General features: G+C 45.4%; 2 protein-coding genes across 2 annotated transcripts; one reads left to right on the forward strand and one right to left on the reverse strand.

Moving 5' to 3' along the window:
- Positions 1 to 304: 304 nt before the first annotated feature.
- Positions 305 to 3,983, forward strand: gdf10a (growth differentiation factor 10a). The gene is made up of 3 exons (XM_020088525.2): positions 305 to 693; positions 2,387 to 3,540; positions 3,655 to 3,983. Exons 1-3 carry the CDS (start codon positions 447 to 449, stop codon positions 3,844 to 3,846), a joined length of 1,593 nt encoding a protein of 530 aa, XP_019944084.2. The 5' UTR covers positions 305 to 446; the 3' UTR covers positions 3,847 to 3,983.
- A 4,235-nt stretch (positions 3,984 to 8,218) lies between these two features.
- Positions 8,219 to 11,279, reverse strand: znf488 (zinc finger protein 488). The gene is made up of 4 exons (XM_020092569.2): positions 11,117 to 11,279; positions 10,174 to 10,393; positions 9,565 to 9,793; positions 8,219 to 9,451 (listed from the first exon to the last, which is right to left on the reverse strand). The coding sequence occupies exons 1-4, from the start codon at positions 11,125 to 11,127 to the stop codon at positions 8,361 to 8,363; spliced, it is 1,551 nt and encodes a 516-aa protein (XP_019948128.2). The 5' UTR covers positions 11,128 to 11,279; the 3' UTR covers positions 8,219 to 8,360.
- Positions 11,280 to 11,325: the final 46 nt, after the last annotated feature.

Raw genomic sequence — 11,325 nt, forward strand, 5'->3', positions numbered from 1 at the left:
ACGACATCATCATCATCATCAAGAGAGAGGAGGAGGAGGAGGAGGAGGAGGAGGGAGAGGAGGCAGGTCAGCATCATGACCTAAACTCCTGGCTGTGTCCTCTGCAGAGACCTCGTTGGCTGACAGGAGTATACGTCAGAGCCTCTCACCGCTCCACTATAACCCTCCTCAAGCCTCTGGCGCTCACACAGACGCAGATGTAAGAAGTGGCAGCTCAAACTCTTGCCTGGACTTACCCACTCAGCATCCACGAGTGTGACGGCTCAGCGCGCACGAAGCGGACAGTGAGAGCAGCACTTTGGAACAATTACGCACAGCCTTTTTTGCATCTGGATTGGTCTCTAAGTCCTCTGCTCTAAGTATTGGATAGTTTGGGACACTTCTCTGCATTCCTTCCTTCTTTTGGATTTTGTATTAATTTCAGCACGCACACGGCAGCTCTAAGTATGATGCCCTCGCACCTGCTCCTGTTGATGTTGAGCTGTTTCTTGGGTGCAGCGTCGGTTAGGGTATTGACGGGGGGCGCCTGGAGCGCACGGGACAGCGGCTCACTCCGGTCCTCGTTGGACCCGTTCTCAGATGGCGTGGATCAGGACATGGTCTCCCAGCACATGTCCAAACTGTACGAGAAATACAGCAGGGAAAGCCGCCTCAAGGAGGGAAACACCGTCAGGAGTGTCAGAGCCAGTCAAGGTGAGTGAACACATTCACTAACCTGCACACAGCAGAAAATAATACAAAAATTACTCAAGTGCATATTGATTGTATTATGGAGCCAAAACCAAGCCCCTCGATATTTTCCATGCACGGTTATTCAAAGTGGAAGCGCTCAGTGGGGCTGCATGTCTCGATCAGACGCTCTAAATAGGTGGGATTGTTTTGGAACAGTCTGAGAATGCTTTAAAATGATTTCGGGACGCTGTGGACACACTGTTTGTGGAAGCAGCTGTGCCTCATCCTTGCGCACAGGCTGACCAATTACCGCAGACAGACGCGCACTGTGAGCAAGAATGCGTGCGATTCCCTGCGAGCAAATGCCCGGGTTCAATACCTCAGTGGTGGTTTTTGCGCGCTGCAAAAAGGGTCATTGTCGTGGCTCCCATGTTTCTGTTATGGCTACGGGACGCATGTGACTCCACGTCCCGGAGTCAAGGGGCTTAAGGCACAGTCGTCCCTCTCTTTCTGATGGTGTTTTTATAAACACAACTCATAGACATTTATAGCCCACATAGTTCTCAGATGGCATATCATAACACGTGAGTATTTTTACTGCAGTGGCCCAGTGTAATCCAAGGAGAGATGTAAGAGAGTTTTCACAACAATGTAAGATCTGTTAAAACAGTTGATTATGTCTTGGTGTCTGCAGCAGACAGTGCCGGCTGTATTAGGCTTAAGGGGAAGCTTTAAGAGAAACTGAGGTAAGCATTTCCATATGCAGGCTGAATCCAGGGTAATGTATATCTCTTGAGTCAGTCCATACTTCCGCTGAACTCTTGCACAATGAACAATAACTCTGCTGTTGAAGTTAATGTTCATCATGAATATGTAGCTCCCCACATGCTGCATGGCCCCCACCACCCTACCGCTGCCAGCCAGATCTCCAGAGTCTGGTTCCTCTTAAGGGCACCTTCTGAAATCCTACCAAGGACCATGGAGCCTCGCAGCAGCCACACAGCTCTGTCATGTAACAGAGAACAAGGAAAGGAGTTCAACACTAATACAGTGTGTTTGTGCAACTTACATTCTTCTTTGAAAATGCCTTTCCTATAGAACTTTATTATCAAACTGTTTTTCTTCTTTTTCAGAAAAGCTTTGAAAAACATGATGAAAAATCTCTGATAAATAATGTAGAAACGCTCAAAGCTGTGTATTCAGATAAGGTTCAGCTGCTTGTTGCTGGTGTTTACATTGGCAAATGCTTCTCTATAGAATTTAGCTTCTCTGTCCAAGAATAACTAGATTCTGGCCATAACACACTTCGAGCTGCAAAACATTGTAGTTGTGTCTGTGTGGATTCATATTTTAAGAGGCTGTGGCAAATGTTTCAGAAGAAGTCTTAATTTTAAAAGCATCACTTAATTAGATCCATGAATTTTTCTCTGAGAAATCAATGAAAGTGTTGAAAGGCACCCTATCTTGTTAGGTGTTAAATCATGTTAAAGAAAGTGAAAAACAATCCTCACACCAAAATGTAATGGGGCCCTCCCTGACCTTTGCCAAATCTTTCCACCAAGTTTTGTTGTAATCTGTTAAGTCGTTTTTGCGTAATGATAACAAACACACACAGATGAAAACATAACCTCCCTGGCAGAGGTAATGAAAGAATAACAGTTGCATTGTAGTGTTGTTCACCTGACTGACACTGATTGATTGATTGTCTTTTCAGACTCCTCTGACCACAGGGTGGCATATCGACTAAACCTCACAACCCTCCAGGATTCAGAGGTCATCCTTTCTGCCACATTCCACTTCCTGCTTGAGCGGCGGCCTCACCAAAAACCCTGGTTCTGCAAACGCTTCGAGAGCCCGTCCTGTAGATCCTCGGCTGTCCACCTTTCTCCGTCCATCAGCCTGCTCTTTCGCTCTGTCTCCTCTGGGTCAGAGGTCACATCTGAGTCAATGGGGTCACTTCTAGGCAACGTGACCTTCCACCCCCACAGGAGAGGGGTGTGGCAGATGAAAGATGTGACCCAGGTCATAAAAGAGGCACGGGATAAGGGTCATCTCCTGGTGTCAGTGGAGTTGGACTTAGGGCAGCACCACCAGAGAAAACAAGAGGAAGCGCTGTCTGCCGGCAGCCTGCCCTACCTGTTAGTTTATGCCAATGACCAAGCCTTGGAGGAGCCCAACAGTGTGGCAGCAAGTCTTCAGAGATATGACCCTTCCAACGAGGGAGGAGAGCCCTCACATTCCTCTCAGCTGCCACAAAGGCCTAACTCCTCACCAGAGTCGAAAGGACGTGTGAGAAGGCAGGCGACTCTGCCCTCTGACCCCATCCAGAACAATGTGCTGCCTGAGGTTGACTACAGGCCCGATGGATACAGGAAAGATGACTTCTGGGAGAACGCTTGGTACCTCAAACCCAAGCCTAAATCAGGAAGGAAGGAGGAGAAAAGAAAGAGCCAGGATGAAGAAGTGGAGGGAGGAGGAGCACATGACAGAGAAGAACCCCGAGTTTTTAAAGAAGAGGAAAGAACATCACATCATGGGCTCAAAACTGTCGACTCAACTGTGAAGAAAGACAAAAGCGGCCGCACAAGGACTATCAGTGATGGACGAAAACATGAGCGGAGAAATGAAGGAAAGGATGTAAAAAAGCAAAGGGGGCGCTCTAACGCACAGTCTCCTGTCCTGAGTTTTGATGAACAGACAATGCGTAATGCCAGGAGGAGGCAGTGGGGCAACAGCCAGCACAGAGGCTGCTCCAGGAGGAACCTCAGAGTGGATTTTGCAGATATTGGCTGGAGCGAGTGGGTCATAGCTCCCAAGGCCTTTGAAGCCTACTACTGTGCTGGTACATGTGGATTTCCCATGCCCAAGGTAGGAGCACAACCACATAACTCTATATCATATCATTAAACACAGCATTAACATGTTATGTCGAGTAAATATAGTGTGTTGTTCTTCTCCTTCTATCTACTCAAACTCTCCCAGGTGGTGAGGCCGTCCAACCACGCCACCATCCAAAGCATAGTCCGAGCCGTTGGCATCATCCCTGGGGTTCCTGAGCCCTGCTGCGTCCCAGAAAAGATGAATCCCCTGGCCGTGCTCTACCAGGACGAGTCCAGGAACCCGGTGCTCAAGATTTATCCCAACATGTCCATCCAGTCCTGCTCCTGCAGATAGGAGGGGGGAGGAGGATGAACAGGGTGGATGTGGGGAGAAACGGAAAACAGGACTAACGGAGACAGAACCATACATCTGTTTGTCGAGTGGTTTCTTGTTCCTGGAGAAACAGCGTCACTCTGGCCGTCATTATTCCTCGAGGAACGTAGGCAGTAGAGAAATCACTTCCATCTCTTTTGTCCTGCGGTAGGAGACTTGAAGAGACACATTGTCTGGCATCTGCCTCGGCGAGAGGAACAGAGTCGCACATGTAGAATCAGGGCTCCACATGTCCATGAAGCCCCGGTTGTTTTGATTCTGTTTGAGATAACATTGAGGATTTCATGGACAGGAGCATTTAGAGAATGTTTTCTCTTTTATCTCAGAATATATCAGTTTGTGTTTGTGTTCATGTTTTCTTTGGATACAAAAGCTATAAATATGAGACTTTATCAATGTGTCATCGAGCAGCTTTAGACTGCAACACACAGATGAGAGATTAAGGGACAGATTTCATCATTTTTACATACTGTGTCCAGCTGTTCTTACTTTGGAGCTAATCACACGCCACTGTGTACATACATGCAGCGTTTAATTTGTTTGCAAGACGGGAAGGTTATTGTACATTCTTGCTCTCGAGGAAGTATCCAGTGAATTGTGGAGAGCATCTGGAATCCATTTACACTCGCCACCCCTTCAAGAATATTATACTGAAAACAGAAGAATGTTTCTATTTTGAATGTGACACTTGGTTAAAGATAATTTGTCATGGTTACTAGGTTTTGTATTATTATATTCTAGATGAGATGCTGTACATGTGTATTGTTTAAATTATGAAAAGGTAGCCTTGTGTAAGTTAGAATAAAAAATGTAATTTAATCCAATGCCCCTTGCTGGATATTATTATTTTATACACTTAATTTAAACTGAGTTTGATTCTGGGGGGGATAAGCTAAAAAGGCACCAGTGTTCCAAAATAAAAGCAGGAAGGTTCCACTCAAAGAACCAAAATTCCCCTGCAGCCCCTTGAACTCATTATCACCCCCACACCAAAGGCTCAGACGTTTTGTTGTCCGGCAAATAATGTGAGTGATGCGGTCGCGGAGCATTAATGGTTGACAGAGGAAGCAGGCACGCACCAATTAGGACGTCAGCCACTTGAACATCAAAACACGGTGGACTTCCACTTTTTTCTACCCATCTGTCTCCCTCCATTCAAAAGCAGAGCATTTCCAAGTGCAGGATGTTCTCCTTAATAACCCCCCCTCAAAAAAAAACATATACAGATGGTAACAGATAGATGATCTCAACCACTTGAACTCCAGCGCTTGTCACTTTTTTTCCCAGGAGGAAGACGCTGACCCGCACGGTGCCTAAACAGTGTGTCAAACTGACAGTGAAATGACAGAGGGAGCCTTGTGATTATTAATCCATTCCTTTGTGGTTGCTTTTGCCTTGAGCAGTGAAAAAGTCGGCAGTGAGCGCCACATCTGTTTACAGACATGCTTTGAAGTTTGCCAAGACTGGACAGTGATGGTGTCTCAAATACGTGCAGAGGCATTTAGCAGAATAGGAACAAAAGACTGAGCCCTTGTACTGTTTATACTGCGGCTGAAAATATAAATCGTCTTACACGCAATTGTGCGCGAGGAGCTTAAAGAAGGAACCGTCAGTTAGCTGGTATTGTCTTTAAAAACAATCTAGGCCTCTCCTGTTGTCTGCATTATTAGATATACAGAGAATATATAGAGTATTTCATGTTTTACTGTCAGCAATGAATCAAAGACGATTTCATTTGGTTTTTGACACAGAAGTGGAGATCGTAGCATATCGTTATCGTTTCGTGTCACTGATTTCAGTTCACGCTGGATGTCCTGCTCAACTATAAAATGCGAAGCAACATCTGGACTCTTTGGTCCATCTGTCGCACGTTTTCTTCAGGTCCATGATCAAAACTGTAAACTCAGACGTGTGAACAGTTGGTTTGCCGCAACGGGTTTTAAAAAAATGGCTGAGGGAAATAAAATGCAGTGAAAGCTCCCACCAATCAGAAATATTCAGTTTAGCGCTGACTGACTCATCCGCCACAGTTCCTGAATTTCTGAAAAGTACCATGGGTGATGGGTGTTTGATGAATTGTGAATTAAAGCAGTAAATATGACATTAAAAAAATTTAATCCTTAGAGCTTTAAAATGATCTTTAACCCATATTTCAGGATGAAAGCCAGAGACAGATGAGAGGAGTGAGAGAAAAGCCTCAGAAACCAAAAACCTGGTTCTGTTTTCTCCATTTCGAATGAGTGGAAATGTTCCGCAGCTCGAAGCCTCTTTCACAAATGTACCTTTTTATGGGGTCAATAACCTCCGTTTAAATAACGATGATGACTGTAATTAGGGTTATTATGATTCATGTTTACATTAATAGATTTCTGAGCTTCAAAGTAGGATGACCCAATTGTAACGTATACATCCAGGCTGGTTTTTTCTTTTTCCTCATTTCCTGACTGATCCCTTACACAGTCTGGACCCACAGTCTGCTATTAAAAAGTGAACCCTGTGTCAACCACAATCACAGTCACAGGAGAGTACTTACCACGGTCAGTTCCAGTGGAGAAAACCACAGTAGTCTTAGGTACGTGCACGGGGCCCAATGTACCTAAAAACCGAAACGAGGGAACCAAGAACAATATTTGTTTTTCCACATGATGACTGTTCAATTAAAGGAGAGCAATACGGCCATTATTAGACAACAGAGGATTTTCTGTCTGGGCTGAATTGGCTCTTTTCTCATGAACTAATGGCTCATAGCTTTAAACAAAGTGACACTGTGCCTCTTTATCATTCATTTAATCACGCAGGCCGCAGGTTATTTGATTCAAAAATCGTATTTTTCCTTCAGAAAGTGAAATAAAATGTTCTTTTAATGGTTATTCATTCAGCAGAGACGTTTATTCTGAAAACCTGAAGCTGAATGAGGTTTTAACACTCACTGAAAGATTAGAAACATGTTCCAGTGCTCTCCTGGTTTGTTCTCCCAGTTTCCATGTCCTGTGTAGGCCGCAGTCCCACTAATAAAACAAATGAGTAATGATCTCCGCCCGATCATCATCACAAGCAAAACACCCATGACATAAACCTGCTACATTTTACAGAAAATGATAAATGAACCTCCCAGAAGGCACCTGTTGAGAGTCTGATCGGTTGGTGGTTTTGCAGAGACTGAGGGGGATCAAGTCTTTTACTCAAATAAAAGTAGATAACTGCAGCATGGGAGGGTTTTACATCCGTGCTTACGTTACAGAGCACCCAAGCAGGGTCGAGGCTTGACTTTCCCATGAACTTCATGCCTCCTTCCCGCCTCATTTACCTGCAACAGAGACGGCTATTTATGTCCGTGTGTCCGGAGCCTGACCCGAATAGGAGGTAAGTTTAACATCATTGTTGGAGGAAACATAAAATCAGCATTTCAAAGCAGGAGGGCTTGTGTGTAGGCTCCATCCAAGTCTGGTAATGAATAGGTTTTTAAGACTGCAAATTGATTTAATTATTGTGCGGCAGCCAGGAAATTGGCCTCTGGGTGTTTTCCTATTATCTTTTTTTTCCATATAGCATGTAGAAATGCTGGATGAAACATCTCCAACAACATACTGAAATTGAAGTGATGCATCTTGGATCATTCGGCACAGTGTAATCACAACCCAGACAGATGTGGCCACCTCAGGCAATAATGTGGCATTTCTGGACTTCTTGTGGCCAGGAGAAAGATGTGAGCCTGAAGTGAGCCACTTCTAAAATAGCAAACGTGGCCAAAATATCCCAAAACAAATGCCAGCCTTTTTTGGCAAAAATGCAGTGCTCTAGGCAGTATTGCTATAGCGTACTTACAGCTCAGATAGGGCAAACAGGAGCAGACCGCCCGAGTGCCATCAATCCAAACGGAATGTGTGCCAGATGAAAGTGTGGCCCAAATCTGGGCCAAAACAATTCAGCAAGCAAACATATTTGATAGACAATTATTTGGAGAAAAATGAAATCTTGGTCTCAGTTGCCGCCTACTGGGACACAAAAAAACGGACACCGTTTCCAATTTGAACCATGATGATGAAAAAATACTCGACACGTGTGTTTGATTTTCATCATTTTAGATTTCAAAACCAATGTGCAAATACACCCAATCCATGTGTTCTGTACCAATCAGAGCAGAGAAAATCTGATGAATAAGAGGGCATGCGTCTGGATATTTATGACAATCATGATCTGTTCTCTGTCTTCCTCCCCTCCTGAGTTCCATAAGGCACAAAAATAACCATCAACCTAATCAACAGGGCTAAAGGACAGACAACACTGCAGTGAGAGCAACACGTACCTCTATCGTCATCTAGTGGACAGGCTGTGGAGGCCATGTCTGTCCGTCTGGCTATTTTCTTTACAGTTATCTACATTCACTGTTATACACCTAGTCTGGGGTATAAACATGTTAAATACGAGCATTATTTGGGAAATAAATACAGTTCCTTATTCCATCCCCTCTCGTCTCAGTTGTGTGAGGTCATGTGTCTGGACAGGTGGTGGCGCTCCCGGAAGTATTCGTGACAGATCGGGCAGGTGAGTTTCTCCTCCCTGCGCCTCCTCACCTGGGACTCCGCCGCGAACTCCTTCTTGTGGTGGGAGCGCATGTGGAAGACGAGGTCGGAGGTCATGCGGAAGGACAGGTTGCACTTGGCGCACCAGTTCTGTACCGACACGGCGAATGAGGTGTACGTCGGCGGGAGGATCGTGAGGGAGGACGCGGTCTGCAGCTGTGCGCCGACGCTCCTGGACCAGTGCTCCGGTGCGTAATGGAAAGTGTTGTTCAGCGCCACCGGGGAGGGTCCACTTTGTAAGTCCCCGCTCAGGATGCTGGACGCCATCAGGTTGTTGTATCCCAAAACGGTCCTCGGGGTGAAAGCGTCGGGCCGCTCCTCTAGGCGGCTAGAGGGGGCTGTTGCAGCGCTGCTGAGATGCGCCTGGGGGTTGATGGGAGAAGTTCTTTTGCTCGGTTTGCAGAAAGCGCTTTTCTGTTCGCCCTGGCTGTGGGACAGGACCAGAGAAAACGCACTGCTGCTGCTTGAGTGCACCTCAGCGCTCTCTGCCATCTCTCTGTCGTGCGTAAAGGTCTCTTTGGCTCCCACCACGTCAACATCATCCTCATCATCATCATCATCAACCTTACATCCTAAATGATCCGGTTTGATCTTATCTCCTTTCTGTTTCCCCGCAGAGGAGGACGCGTCTCCTGTTGCCTGGTCGTAACCTTTAACCAGCTGAGTAATGTTATCATCATTTGAAATATTTGTCTTTTCTAACAGAACTGTTTTCCGGCCTTTGGGATAAAGCGTGTCCTCGTATTTCCTTCTCTTGGGATAAATCTCTGCGTCCTCGTTGCTGCTGGGTTTTTTGTGTTCCAAATCTCTGGCGATGTTGTGGAAATCTGTCACTCGGCGTTGCCTCTTTATTTCCACGTGCTTGTGCGCGTAAACCTCGCGGTTCCAGGGGTCACTCTTTACTTGGGTGCAGAGGAAACGACAGTGGGATAAGAAGGGATACTCGTTCTTGAAGACGTGGTTACATCTGCTACATTTGTACTCTATAAAAGACAAAAAGACAATATAATATATATTTTATGTGACATTTATTGTGGAGTGAAATGCATTTAAGTGTACATCATTACTAAAGTCCGACATAATGACTGCAGCTCACCTTCCCCTGGTCCTCTGGTCATGTCTGTGAAGCCCAGGAGGTGAGACAGCTCCTGGTCGTACCACACCAGCAGCTCCTCTTCCTGCCGGATGTCCCGGGTGGTCCGCACGTACAGCTGACCCGCTTTCAGAAAGGCCTCGGTGTTCTGCTCCTCTCCGTTGCGCGCAGCCTGTACGAGCCGTAGCCAGGACAGCACCAGCGCAGAATTACGCATGGCCTCAGGGTCCACCTGTTGACGACAGGAGTCACTGACATTTTTACACCAGCTTCCAAAATACCCCATTTTACTGTATTTTGTTTCCTGCAAACTTGAATTACTAAAAATAATTAAAAGGAAAATTGTTAAATTGAAAAATAAAATTTCTGCAGGTGGCACTTTTAATTCACGTTATTTAAATCATAGTTTGTTGTGGCAGCTTTTATAAAATACAGTCAAAGATATATAAGGCAAATAAATGTGAAGGTTTAAAGTAGAGCCATGGGGATTTCATGAAATGATGGTTACGAAATCACAAGGCTCCTGAAAATATCTAAAATTCAACCAACTAACCAAAGCAAATCTGTTCGGAGTAAAGTTCAAATACATGAACACAAAACTGCGCAACTCACCCTGAACACGTAAGGTTTCGCTCTCCTGTCAAAGGATTTCTGCGCTATGAAGGCGATGGTGTCATAGAAAGTGTTTTGGAGCACACATGGACCGAAGCACGTGCCCGCGGGGATGCTGCGCGTAACGATCACGCTGCTGTAGAGATCCGCTGGATGCTGGAGGAATTTACTGTCACTGGTCCAGATGGACCGAGGCAGGAAACTGTGATCCATCGTCAAACTGTAATAAAAGACAAAGGGCTTAATGTCAAAGATGGAATACATATTAGTATTTCAAGATAAAGTTGAAATCACGAGGCCTGATTCAACAGAATTAGACAGAAATCATGAGAAATATAAGGATTAATTTTCATAATTAAAGTTTGTAAGTGTTTGTTTTATTAGAGGGGTGAAATAAGGCTACACGATATTATTTGTCTGCCATGCCGTTGGATACAGATTCTCGAAACCAACGCTGAATTGTTTTGCGTGCAATGTTGAAAATAATCATTTCTGCCTCTATATGTGTTTTTTTTTCTCCTACTAAAATTACGCGTCTCAACTGTGTCGCAGTCGCAGCCGGTGTCGAGGCAAAATGATCTGTAACATCCTTTGTCTCAGTTTTTCACTCGGTTTCTCCTTTTGTCTCCCCATCTGCCGTGGAGACCAACTGCCTCCTGTGCGCGCAGGATAACTTCAATACGTTTTCTCCTAATTTATGAACAATATTAACGCACGAAGCTTGCGAGGCTATTGATTCAGACCTCTGCACAATAAAAAAACTATCTGATCTGAAAGGGTTTCGTCTTTTTTAAATGTTGACAGCTGAGCACGTATGAATGACCTGCAGGTGCCAATCTGAAAATTCCTGTTTTCCTATTATACAATTACATTTGATTGAAAGACTGTACGTGGCAGTGACCAGCAGCAGAGAACCAGTAGTGTTGCATGTGCATGGACTCACCCGGCGGACATGGAGGATGCTGTTGGTGCCGTGATGTGGCAGCAAGTTGCAGCTGGTGCAGTGGACCTCGCTAATGATGATGCGCTCGCGTTCCTTGGTGACGACTTACTTATCCGACTGAATCCTCCTCCGTACTGTCGTCCCCTCTCCTCTCCCACTCCCACTTATTCCCCTCAGAGAGCGCACTGGAGCGTTGCGCATTGATATAA

The sequence above is a fragment of the Paralichthys olivaceus genome, chromosome 14 (genome assembly GCF_024713975.1).
Source record: "Paralichthys olivaceus isolate ysfri-2021 chromosome 14, ASM2471397v2, whole genome shotgun sequence".
Classification (NCBI taxonomy): Eukaryota; Metazoa; Chordata; class Actinopteri; order Pleuronectiformes; family Paralichthyidae; genus Paralichthys; species Paralichthys olivaceus.